Below are 13,356 nucleotides of genomic sequence, written 5' to 3'. Positions count from 1 at the left end.
GCACAGGTCCAGGAAAGGTTAAGGCCAAAACTAGGGTACATAGGGATCAGGAGGTCACATCATGGTGGTTCTACAAATTGACACCCTTCTGTGACCTTCTGCTATTCACCTTTTTCTGAACAATATCCGTCTGCATATGGAACAAAAGTTACTCAGCATGCAACTGGCAGTATACCATCTCTGGGAAATGGTGACTAAAGTAGCAGATCCAAAATATTGAGAATGGCTGATTTTTCACATCATTGGTCCTAAGCAGTCTGCAAAAAAAGTTACAGAAGTTGTTTGAACTTTTGTAACTTTTTTCACATGATGGGGTTTGGACTATTATATTACAAACTATTTCCTCTAACAGAACTCGTTAAAACCTCATTTTTTGTTTCTGTGACTTTAGTCACCGTTCCCCAGAGATGGTCACATATTGTTCAGTAAATAAAAAAAAACTGGTTTGAATTGCAATCTAGGGGCCCTGTTTACTAAGGTGAACGCTTGCATTTTTAGCGTGCATTAAACTTTAGTAGGCTCTAATGCTAGAGACACACATATATTCCTATGAGTGTCTCTAGTGTTAGCGCACGCTAATTTTTAGCATGCGCTAAAAATGCTAGCGCGCCTACAGCACAGCTTAGTAAACAGGGCCATAGATTTGATAAAAAACAAGACTGGAAGACTGTACCTTAATGGAGGACAAGCACAAGTGCTTAGCAGTAGAACTGCAACTGAACACTGCAAACAGGTCCAATAAAAAGCTGCAATTTTGGAAATGACAATTTTTTAAATATTTTATTCAGATAAAATGACAGTGGGAACTTAGTTTCCAATGTTCCTAAATGCCTAGAATTCTTAAATTAACATCACATCAGCTCCATATGTGAGTTGCACCAGAAAACTAACTTCTGCCATAAAAAAGAAATACTACAAAAAAAAAAAAAAACCAAGAATCACATTTTCAAAGCATTTACAAAGTCACACCTTCAGTCCCAACAAGAATAAATGCAAGCTCACACCAACCTCCTTGCAATATCAGGAAAAATATCCTTTATCAAAGTTTTGCTCTAGATTTATCAATGAAAATATCAGTGGTGGAAAAACTGGGAAATCTACCCCCATGGATGAATTCTCAAAGGTGGAAGTCAGCGCTGCATCCCAGCTTGAATCTGATACAGTATTTAAATATCTGGCGGTCTGGATGAAAAGTCCCTAAAATGCGATTACCAACATCTCTTTCAATAGTGAAAAGAGAGTGACATGGGGCCCCTTTACTAAGCCGCAGCAAAAAGTGGCCTGCGGCACTGTAGTTGCATGTTTTGGGATTGCGCCAGGCCAGTTTTTACCATGTGTGCCAAAAAGGGCTTTTTTTTTAATGGGATGGGAAAAGGGCATGGAGTAAAACTGAAATCGGCACGCACCGAAAACCAGCCTGAGCCCTTAACGCCACCCACTGATCTAGCAGTAAGGGCTCACGCGCTACATGTACGGTGACCAGTCGGCATGCGCCAACTGCCGATTACCACCAGAAAGGCCGCACATGGGAGGAAAAAAAATAAATCATCCAGGCGTTATGGGCGTGGCAAATCTGAAATTACCACCAAGGGGGAGCGAGTACAGCCTAACTCACCTTTGCAAAAGTGCCCCTATACTTGAAGCCCTATACATACTGATAACAGGTGAAGATACAGCTACCAAAATTAAAAAGCAACTAAATTCTCAGCAGCTATTACCACGGTAAACCCCGTTTACTAAGATGTGCTATAGGCATGCTAATTTTTAGCGTGTGCTAAAAACGCTAGTGGATCACAGTAAACAGTGCCCTAAACGAATATGTTGTAAATGCATATTATATGGCTCCTACCTCCAAACTTCCAGCGACAAAATTATACAACAGAACTTGTCATTGGATTAAAAAAATAAATATATATATTAAGGCTGTAAGTTAATCACAGTTAACTATGCGATCAATGCAGTAATCATCGAGCTTGATTAAATAATTTAATTGTGCTGCTACATCACCTGTCTCCTCCAAATGTCTTTTCTGCTTTCTTCCACTCCCGACCCGTCCTCAGCATGATCCAGAATCTTTCCCTCTAATATCATCCCCCCCACACACATACACACCAGCCTACCTTAAAAATGGTCTTCTGTTGGTCCCCAGTATCAGCAGTGGCAGTGGTGCACATATGCTGCCTGCAGTCTGCTCCAAAACTTTCCTTTTGGCTAGTCCTGCTTCCTCCAATATCACTTCCTGCTTTTGCATGGGCAGGATGGGTCAGAAGGAAAGCTTTGGACCTGGCTGCAGGCAGTCACTGCCAGAGACCAACAGAAGACCACCTTGAAGGAAGACTGTGGAGGGAGGGAGAGGGGAATTAAGAGGGGGCAGATGCCGAACCCTGAGTACAGGAGTCACCAATAGAAGCTATTGTCAAAGCAGTAAGCTCCAGCAGCCAGGAAAAGAACTTTGTGTTGCTACTCATGAGGGTGGAGGGAAGGGAGGGTGAGATGCTGAACAACAGGAGGGAGGGAGAGAGAGAAAGATATAATGGACATGGAGGAAGAGGAAAGGGGGGGAAGGAAGAGAAAGGGAGGTATATTATCAGTCCTTTCTTTATTTTATAGAACGGAAGGGGGGATGGGATTTGATACACTGCCTTTCTGCCGTTAGAATCAAAGTGGTTTACATATTATAGACAGGTACTTATTTTGTACCTGGGGCAATGGAGATTTAAGTGATTTGCCCAGTCACAAGGAGCTGCAGTAGGAAATAAATAAACAAATAAACTATAACCATGCGATTTTTTCTGAGAAGTTCTGAGAGAAGAGGACAAGTTTTTTTGAGGACGTCCTTGCAAAACGTCCCGATGGAGGGGCAAGGAGACCCGTATTATCAAAACAAGATGGACGTCTATCTTTCATTTCGATAATACGGTCGGGGACGCCCAAATCTTGAAATTTAGGTCATCCTTAGAGATGGTTGTCCCTAGACTTGGTTGCTTCTGATTTTCGGCGATAATGGAAACCAAGGACGCCCATCTCAGAAATGACCAAATGCAAGCCCTTTGGTCGTGGGAGGAGCCAACATTTGTAGTGCACTGGTCCCCCTGACATGCCAGGACACCAACCGGGCACCCTAGGGGGCACTGCAGAGGACTTCATAAAATGCTCCCAGGAACATAGCTCCCTTACCTTGTGTGCTGAGCCCCCCAACCCTCCCTAAAACCTGCTACCCACAAATGTACACCACTACCATAGCCCTTACAGGTGAAGGGGGGCACCTACATGTGGGTATAGTGGGTTTCTGGTGGGATCTGGAGGGCTCGCTGTTACCTCCACAAACGTAACAGGTAGGGAGGGGGATGGGCCTGGGTCCGCCTACCTGAAGTGCACTGCACCCAATAAAACTGCTCCAGGGACCTGCATACTACTGTGATGGACCTGAGTATGACATCTGAGGATGACAAAAAAATATTTTGAAAGATGTTTTTTGAGGGTGGGAGGGGGTTAGTGACCACTGGGGGAGTAAGGGGAGGTCACCCCCAATTCTCTCCGGTGGTCATCTGGTCATTTCAGCCACCTTTTTGTGCCTTGGTCGTAAGAAAAACAAGACCAGGTAAAGTCGTCCAAGTGATCGTCAGGGACGCCCTTTTTTTTCCATTATGGGTCGAGGACGTCCAAGTGTTAGGCACCCCCAAGTTCCGCCTTCGCTAGGCTTCCGATATGCCCCCGGGAACTTTGGCCGTACCTGCGACAGAAAGCAGCTGGGGATGTCCAAAATCGGCTTTCGATTATATCGATTTGGATTACCCTGTGAGAAGGACGCCCATCTTCCGATTTGTGTCGCAAGATGAGCATCCTTCTCTTTTGAAAATGAGCCTGAAAGTTATTCAAAGTTGTTAAATCGCAGGAGGATTGTGAAAAATTACAAGAGGACCTTACGAGACTGGGAGACTGGGCGTCTAAATGGCAGATGACGTTTAATGTACCCACCCCATGTGTGTCTTAATTTTGAACCACACCATCTAGTGATAAGTGGATGTTAGATCACCCACCATAAACTCAGAAACAGTCTCCTCCATTTGTAAGTGCTAGGTCCAGTATAGCCCCAACCCAGCTCCTAAATCCAATTAAAATCTGTCAGGGCCTCTAGTAAGGTATGATTTCACTCACTAAATTCATACTGGCTTTTCTCTACTAAGCTATGTTTATTCATAAGCCCAGTAATTATGATCTAACAACAGCTTCAAGTTTTCCCAATACCCATGTCAGGCTCACTGGCATAAGTATATTCCCAACACCATCTGCAGAGAAGACTGAAGCAAAGAATTTATGAAGCTTTTTTGTACTTTCTCCTGTTTTTTGTTTTCCTTATAACTCAAAAAATTATTGTGATTTATAAAATAAGAACTGAAAGAGAGAATCTGGACTATGCTGAAAGCAGTTCTCTAAGTTGTAGTTTATTTCATCAAGCAAACCAGCCCCAGAAGAAAAAAAGAATAGATCTCATTGTGGTTTTCCATAATGACACATTATGGAGATGAGCAACAGATACTGTACTCAAGCAATATCAGCACAAAATAAAATGTCATGAAACAAGAAACTAGAACTGAAACGAGACTGTATTGGTTGTTGCCTCCTCAGTCTGGACTGACCAACCAATATCTTTAGAACATAAGAATAGCCATATTGGGTCAGACCAATGGTCCATCCGGCCCAGTTCTGTTTCCAACAGTGGCCAATCCAGGTCACAAGTACCTGGCAGAAACCCAAATACTAGTAAGATCCATGCTACTGATGCCCGGAAACAAGCAGTGGCTTCCCCATGTCTATCTCAAAAGCAGACTATGGACTTTTCTTCCAGGAACGTGACCAAACCTCTTTTAAACCTAGATAAGCTAATTGCTGTTACAATATTCACTGACAATAAGTTCCAGAGCTTAACTATTCATTAAGTGAAAAAAAATTCCTTCTATTTGTTTTAAAAGTGTTTACATGTAAGTTCATTGAGTGTCCCATGGTTTTTCAATTGATTTTTACTCTCTCAAAAAGTACACTTTTACCCATTCTACACCACTCAGGATTTTGTGGACGTCAATTATATCTCCCCTCAGCTGTCTCCTTTCTAAGCTGAAAAGCCCTAATGTCTTTACCTTTCCTCATATGTGAGGAGTTCCATTCCCTTTACCAGATCTTTTTCTTGGGTGCCGATTCCCAAGGTGGACCCTAGAATCAAGTAACTATGATTTGGATTATTCTTCCCAATGTGCATCACTTTGAGGCTCATTTTCAAAGCACTTAGCCTCCCAAAGTTCCATAGAAACCTATGGAACTTAGGCGCCCAAAGTGCTTTGAAAATATGCCTCTTTGTATTTGTCCACATTAAATTTTATCTGCCATTTGGATGCCCAGTCTTCCAATTTCCTAAGGTCTTCCTGCAATTTTTCACAGTCCACATGTGGTTTAACAACTTTTAATAATTTTGTGTAATCTGCAAAATTTAATCACCTGTCATTACGATTTCCAGATCATTTAAAAATATGTTAAATAGCACCGGTTCCAGTACAGATCTCTTTGGCACGCCACTATTCACCCTCCTCCACTGAGAAAAATGGCCATTTTGTCTCCCTGACTTGATCTCCAAATGCTACCTTATAGCTGTCCTCCTTTGCAATAACCACCAATTACAATATTATCACAGTCTGCCTAGGACACTTTCCCCTGTATTTTATATAGTGCGCTTAGTTTTAGGCACCAAAATCGAAACAGATTCTATAACATTGTGTGTAATTTAATTGGCTTAACAAGCTAATGAGCACTGATAACTGCACTTAAGCAATAATGAGCACTAACTGGAACTGATTAGAATATAAGCACATAAGCACCACCATACTGGGAAAAGACCAAGGGTCCATCAAGCCCAGCATCCTGTCTCCGACAGCGGTCAATCCAGGATTCAAGAACCCGGCAAAACCCATTTTAAAATTTTTTTTTAATTTTTAATAATGTTCAATTAACTTTTCCCGTCCAAACCCCCTTTAAACTCCAGAAGGCCAGCTGCGTCACTACATTTTCCGCCAACGAGTTCCAGAGCCCAACTACACCTTGAGTAAAGAAAAACTTTCTCCTATTTGTTTTAAATCTACCATATTCTAGCTTCATCTTGTGTCCCCTGGTTCTATTGTTGTTTGAAAGTGTAAACAAATGCTTCACTTCTGTCCGCTCTACTCATTATTTTGTAGACTTCTATCATATCACCCCTCAGCCGCCTTTTCTCCAACCTGAAGAGCCCTAACCTTCTCAGCCTTTCCTCATAGGAAAGTCGTTCCATCCCTTTTATCATTTTTGTCGCCCTTCTCTGCACCTTCTCCAATTCCTTTATATCTTTTTTGAGATGCGGCGACCAGAATTGGACACAATATTCGGGGTGCGGTCGCACCATGGAGCAATACAACGGCATTATAACATCCTTGTGTTTGTTTTCCATCCCTTTCCTAATAATACCCAACATTCTGTGTGCTTTCTTAGCCACCGCAGCACACTGAGCAGAAGTTTTTAACGTCTTATCAACGATGACTCCCAGATCCCTTTCTAGGTCTGTGACTCCTAACGCGGAACCTTACATGACATAGCTGTAATTCGGGTTCCTCTTACCCACATGCGTTACTTTGCACTTGTCAAAAATTGAACTTCATCTGTCACTTGGATGCCTAATCCCCCAGTCTCGCAAGGTCCTCCTGTAATCTTTCACACTCCTCCTGCGACTTGACGACCCTGAATAATTTTGTGTCATCTGCGAATTTAATTACCTCACTAGTTACTCCCATCTCTAGGTCATTTATAAATATGTTAAAAAGCAGCGGTCCCAGCACAGACCCCTGCGGGACCTCACTAACTACCCTTCTCCATTGAGAATACTGACCATTCAATCCTACTCACTGCTTCCTATCTTTCAACCAGTTCTTAATCCACAGTAATACCCTACCTCTGATCCCATGACTCTCCAGTTTCCTCTGGAGTCTTTCATGAGGCACTTTGTCAAACGCCTTTTGAAAATCCACGTTTGTCACCCCCTCAAAAAAATGCAGTAGATTGGTGAGGCAAGACTTCCCTTCACTAAATCCGTGCTGACTCAGTCTCATCAGTCCATGTTTTTGTATGTGCTCTGTAATTTTATTCTTAATAATAGCCTCTACCATTTTGCCCGGTACCGACGTCAGGCGTACAACTCACTAAGCGTATTCTGTAACAATGTGCGCCAAACTTCTAACATGCAGAGACAAAAAGGGGCATGGTTATGGGCGGAGAAATGGGAGTTTCATGGGCGTTCCAAAATTTAGGCGCCTAGTTATAGAATATGTCACAGTGCGCCTAAATCTACGCACTAGATTTACACCAGGTTTTTGTTGGTGTAAATAGACGCACACAGATATCGGCATCGAAATATCAACTAAGCATATTCCATAATTGGTGCCTAAATCTAGACGCCGATTATAGAATACGCTTTGTCAGTACCGATTTTTTATGCGCTATATATAGAATCTCCTCCTTTGTATATACTGGTAGGGAGGTAAATATAGCAATAGCAGATGATCACAGATTGGTTAGCATATCCAGTCTGTCCAGCTGTCTTCCCTACTCCTCCCCCTGCCTCACAATGAGCTGCCACTGCTTGAATGCAGGGAGGACGGGAGGTGCTGAAATCGGCAGGGTCATAAAACAAAAAAAACAACACGGAGGCACATTCTTACCAGCAATCCTCCCCCTGCCTCACAATGAGCTGCCACTGCTTGAATGCAGGGAGGACGGGAGGTGCTGAAATCAGCAGGGTCATAAAACAAAAAAAACAACACGGAGGCACATTCTTACCAGCAATCCTCCCCCTGCCTCACAATGAGCTGCCACTGCTTGAATGCAGGGAGGACTGGAGGTGCTGAAATCGGCAGGGTCATAAAACAAAACAAAAAAAACACGGAGGCACATTCTTACCAGCAACAGCACACAATCCAGATCGCCAGGTTCACTGACTTTCTCCTCCCCCACCCCAACAAATAACACAGCTTTAGAAGTAATTAAGAGAACTGCTAGCAAGTTCCTACATTCATGCCCTCTGCCAAGAGTAAAAGCTTTTTCAATAAGCTGTCCAGCCCAGTGCTTCAAGGAAAAAGGCACAGCTCAGGTTTCGTTCTCTGCCAGGGAGAGTTGAATGCAGGGAGGACTGTAGGTGCTGTGTTCTGTATGTTAGCTCAGGCAGGCACTAGGACCTAGAGGGCACTGTTTGGGGGGCCGCTCTCGAGACCACAACATTGTATATTCGCTGCTGCTGCTGTGACTGATTCAGTGTCGGCTCCACTCTCAACCTTAGGAGTCTGGGTTTCATTTACAGAGAGGATAGCCTGTACAAGTATTCTTTCCACACACACTCGCTCACACACACTCTCGCAAACATACACACTACGAGGAAAACCTTGCTAGCGCCCGTTTCATTTCACTCCAAAACGGGCCTTTTTCACTAGTATATATATATATATATTTACAAAAATAAGAAAATCTGCAGGAAAATAATATAGCATGCAACCACTCCTACTATAAATACTTTTTAGTGTGTCCTAGAAACAAGAAGCACTTATGATTTCAATTTGTCTGTCCACCTAGATAGAGGCCAACCCAACCAAGTCAAAGAACTAAAACTCACTGCCAGAGAGGACCAGCAGATAATTTGATTTCCAAAACCATATTTATATCCACACATGTACCAACACCTATAGGTGCATAGATACATTAAGGTTACAAGGGTTTTGGTGGATGAATCTGGTACGCTTGTCAGCAGAGCCTTGAACTGCCAAAACTGGCCAGAGACGATTGCCTCACCTTCTGACACAGTTTGCTGCCACTCAGGGCTGAGCCTACCGATGTGTGACAATTTGTATTTCCTTAGATTACCGTACTCCTAAGTCTAACCCCTTTCACCTTCATCCTATCTGCCTCATTTCAGAACTTCCTTTCAATAGAAAGGCTTTTTAATCATTCCCATAATAAATCTAACTCCCTAATCACTTATTTGTCCTGCTTGTCTGTCTGAAAGTGATTGTAAATTCTGTCAAACAAGGCCTCTGTTACATGTTTTTGTACAGCTCCGAGTATTCCTAGTGGCGCTACAGAAATAAAAGTACTAGTAGTAGTTGTTTTGGGGATTCTATCAACTATTTGTGACCTGGCTTGGCCACTTTTAGAAGCAGAATAATGGTCTAGATCAGTGGTTCCCAAACCTGGTCTTGTGGGCACCTCAGACAGTTAGGTTTTCAGGATACCCACAATGAATATTCATGAGACAGATTAGCATACACTGTCACCACTGCAAGCAAATCTTTCTCATGAACATTCAGGATCAGGTTTGGAAACCACTGGACTAGATGAACCTTTGGTCTGACCCAGTATAGTGATTCTTATGTCATATGTCAGCAGGGAAGCTGTACTGCCCCGAGCAACCCTAGGCCTCCACACTCTAGAGTTACAGCCTCTCCAATCCTCAGTCCTAACCACCACACAATTCAAGTGTCCAGACAGCAAAGCATCCATGAGTAAATCCTGGGGATGTCACTGCACACTGGGGAAGAGAAAGCACAGCAGGGGCATCAATAAGTAGAGGGGAGGGGTGAAATGTGCAAGGAAGACAAGGAAGAAAGTATGGCGTAGGCATGAGAAACCATAGTTGGGATTGAAGTGTGTGACAGGAGGGGAAACTTCCTTACCACCTTGTGGTTTGATTCCCTTCTCTTTGAATAAACATACATGCTTGTAGTGGTTTATAATTGGCAAGGATTGCTATGATGTGTAATGGAGAATGCCCTATAACTGGAGAAGTAAGAACTACAGTATTCTGGGGCTCAATAACATTATTTCTAAAAAGAAAAAAAGAATGAATTTGGATAACATAGAGGAGCATAACTGAATGGAGACGACCATCTCTAAGGGCGCCCATCTCCGAGGACGTCCCCGCAAAGGGGCAGGGCATCCCGTATTATCGAAACAAGATGGGCGTCCATCTTTCGTTTCGATAATACGGTCGAGGACGCTCAAATCTCAACATTTAGGTCGACCTTAGAAATTGGTGACCTCGGTTTTCGCCGATAATGGAAACCGAGGACGCTCATCTCAAAAACGACCGAATCCAAGGCATTTGGTCATGGGAGGAGCCAGCATTCGTAGTGCACTGGTCCCCCTCACATGCCAGGACACCAACCGGGCACCCTAGGGGGCACTGCAGTGGACCTCACAAATTGCTCCCAGGTACATAGCTCCCTTACCTTGGGTGCTGAGTCCTCCAAAACCCACTCTCCATAACTGTACAACACTACATGTGGGTACAGTGGGTTTCTGGTGGGTTTTGGAGGGCTCACATTCACCACCACAAGTGTAACAGGTGGGGGGTGATGGGCCTGGGTCCGTCTGCCTGAAGTGCACTGCACCAGGGACCTGCATACTGCTGTAAGGGGGCTGGGTATGACACTTGAGGCTGACATAGAGGCTGGCAAAATATATTTTTAAAGTTTTTTTTTAGGGTGGGAGGGGGTTAGTGACCACTGGGTGAGTAAGGGGAGGTGATCCCCGATTCCCTCCAGTGGTCATCTGGTCAGTTCGGGCACCTTTTCGAGGCTTGGTCGTGAAAAAAAAGGGATCAAGTAAAGTCAGCCAAATGCTCGTCAGGGACGCCCTTCTTTTTTCCATTAATTGGCCGAGGACGCCCATCTGTTAAGCACAGCCCCGTCCCGCCTTTGGTACACTGCCGATACGCCCCCGGGAACTTTGGTCGTCCCCGCAACGGAAAGCAGTTGAGGATGCCCAAAATCGGCTTTCGATTATGCCAATTTGGGCAACCCTGAGAGAAGGACGCCCATCTCCCGATTTGTGTCGGAAGATGGGCGCGCTTCTCTTTCGAAAATGCCCCTGCTAGTCAATCAAGGTTTTGAAATTCAAAGTACCAGCCCAATTAAAAAAGAAAAAAAATCATCCCCAAAATAGTTTCGGAATCAGTTGTTTCCACTCTTTACATTCAAGAGTCACTATTTTTCTTGAAACTAAAACAAATATCACAAACAAGTTAAGTTCAAGGCAGATAATTAGAGCAACAATACAAATGCAACAAATTAACACATACGATAATAAAACATTGATAATGATTTTGAACGAATGAGTCCTTTCCATCCTACATAATTCAACCTAGGAGCAGGTACAGTGAATGTATGTTTAGGATACCCCCCCCCCCCCCCCAAAAAAAAAAAAGTGAAAGTAAAATATTTTACTTCCACTTCCTTTTTTTCTTATTCCTTTCACTTACTGTGGAAGATTTATGTCCCTCCTTGTAGGGTCCTTTTACTAAGCCGCGGTAAAAAGTGGCTTGCGGTAGTGTAGGCATGGGTTTTGGGCGCACTCACAAATATTTTTCAGCACACGTACCAAAAATGCCTTTTTAAATTTTTTTCCAAAAATGGATGTGCAGCAAAATCAAAATTGCCGTGTATCTATTTTGGGTGTATGACCTTACCTCCAGCCATAGACCTAGCGGTAAAGAATGAGCGTGATAATGACCTATGCGCGTCAGATGCCACTTGGCTCGCGTACAAAAATAAAAAATATTTTTCAGACGCACGTAGCGGGTGTGTGCTAAAAATGAAATTACCGCAAGAGGCATGCGGTAGTCAGGCGGTAAGTTCATTTTGGCGCACATTGGGTGCGCATAGACGCTCACGTGGCTTAGTAAAAGAGGCACTTTATTTGCTGTTTAGGTTACCAAACATCTTATTTTCACAGGAAGTCTTCAATTTGGAACTACAGTCAGTGGTCGCTTCGTCTCTGGGACAAGTTGTAAGGGCCTTGTCTCTTTCCTCAAAATACCCTCAGTTTTTGCTGGTCTTTCTGTGCCCTCCACTCCATCCTACACTATGAGTAGCATTTAATATCATGAGTCAGCCCTCCTCTGCTGCATAGGGCTGGTCTCAAAGTATGAGCTGCAGATTTCTGTAAATCTTATGACTCAAAACTATGAGACTAGTTTTAACTTACTGCTGTTTTATTACAGTATTTTTGATTTGCTTGCTGCAAAGAGCTGAGAGATAGGTCAAAGACATGTTTAAATAAAAATAATTTGAGAGAACTTTTTTAACCTGGCTTGATTTGTTGTTCAATCTGGGTCTCTATTTTGTACCAAAAAACAGTATTGTTGAAGAGTCCCTTTCAACCCACTAGCCCTTGGAAAGCCTCTTCACAGTTTAATGCAATTAAAAGTTGTACTTGTTTCAATGAATTCCATTTAAAACCCATTTGTTTACTTGTTACCTATCAGGACCGCCACAGCTAGACTCTAACATCATATTTAATAATATTCAAGGGAAATTGTTCCTTTCCTGAATTTTGCCCATCAGTCACATCCCTGCATCTTACGTTTTGTTGTCTAGGTAACAAGTAAAAACCAGATACTCCTGCCTGTCTTCTGCCTCGTCCAGACTGCAAACCGAAGAGGAAGTTGTACATTATATCTCTCTGTACAGTGCTGCATACACCTAGAGTGCGAGTTAGTCCAGGGCAGGCGGTATAGTAAGTCCTAATAAACCATACAACAATAATTTGAATAGATCAGAGGCTGCTACTTCATAGCTCTCTCGCTCTCAAATAAGATGCTCGTTCACCAGTGCTGCCATGGGAGACCATCGTCGTCCCAGATTCGCCCAGACCGGCCACCCAAAAACCTTAATGGACGTGTTCACGTGTATATGAGTTGGTAGGTATATGAACATATACATTTTAAAGTCACACGCATTAGGCATGTAACACAGGCATTCAGCTGTACTCACACTCTCATACGCCGAGCACCGCTCCTCACACGCATTCGGGGATCGGGGGACCGGTCTCCTCACACGCATTTGGGGATCGGAGGACCACCTCCCCTCCCCATGATCTGCTGTCTCTCCCTCCACCTTCCACTCTCTCCTCCTTGTTGTCCGCAATACGACACCTCTCCCTCAAACGCCCCGCCCCCCGTCAAACTCATACCTGAGGTCGCCCACTAACAATCCCGCAGCTTTCCTTCTCCGGCGCCTCGGCCCGCCTCCATCCCCTACGATACGCACAACTTCTCTCAAGGAGGTTGAAGAAAACAAGAAACGGGATGACGTCAAAACGTTGAAGCCAATTAGGTTAATCTATGTTTTCCCTTCCCCGTGCAGCCGTCATCTACTACACTCAAAACAAAGCAAGCAAACCTATGAGCTGCTGCATCCTTGTTCTTCTTCTTTATTGTTGGCAGCATTTTTATTTTCAAGCACAAAGGAAGTATTGGTTTCATTAGTTAGCTACTAATTTGTTCTACATTTT

At 43.6% G+C, this 13,356-nt stretch overlaps 1 protein-coding gene across 2 annotated transcripts in view; it reads right to left on the bottom strand.

Moving 5' to 3' along the window:
• SAMD8 (sterile alpha motif domain containing 8) overlaps positions 1-13,093 on the bottom strand; it is a 130,610-nt gene extending 117,517 nt beyond the window's left edge. The window contains exon 1 of one of the 2 annotated variants that reach the window (XM_030203227.1): positions 13,036-13,093. Coding sequence is in view for 1 of the 2 variants with exons in the window: in XM_030203223.1 (XP_030059083.1) it covers positions 12,837-12,905 (69 nt within the window). In the remaining variant the exon portion in view is untranslated. Of the gene's footprint in view, positions 1-12,836; positions 13,009-13,035 lie in introns of those variants that run through there. The other variant, XM_030203223.1, reaches the window with a different exon arrangement.
• Between the last annotated feature and the right edge of the window lie 263 nt (positions 13,094-13,356).

This window comes from Microcaecilia unicolor, chromosome 5 (genome assembly GCF_901765095.1).
Source record: "Microcaecilia unicolor chromosome 5, aMicUni1.1, whole genome shotgun sequence".
Lineage (NCBI taxonomy): Eukaryota > Metazoa > Chordata > Amphibia > Gymnophiona > Siphonopidae > Microcaecilia > Microcaecilia unicolor.
Note: the sequence above shows the minus strand (reverse complement) of the source record. Positions and strands in the feature narration are given on the sequence as shown.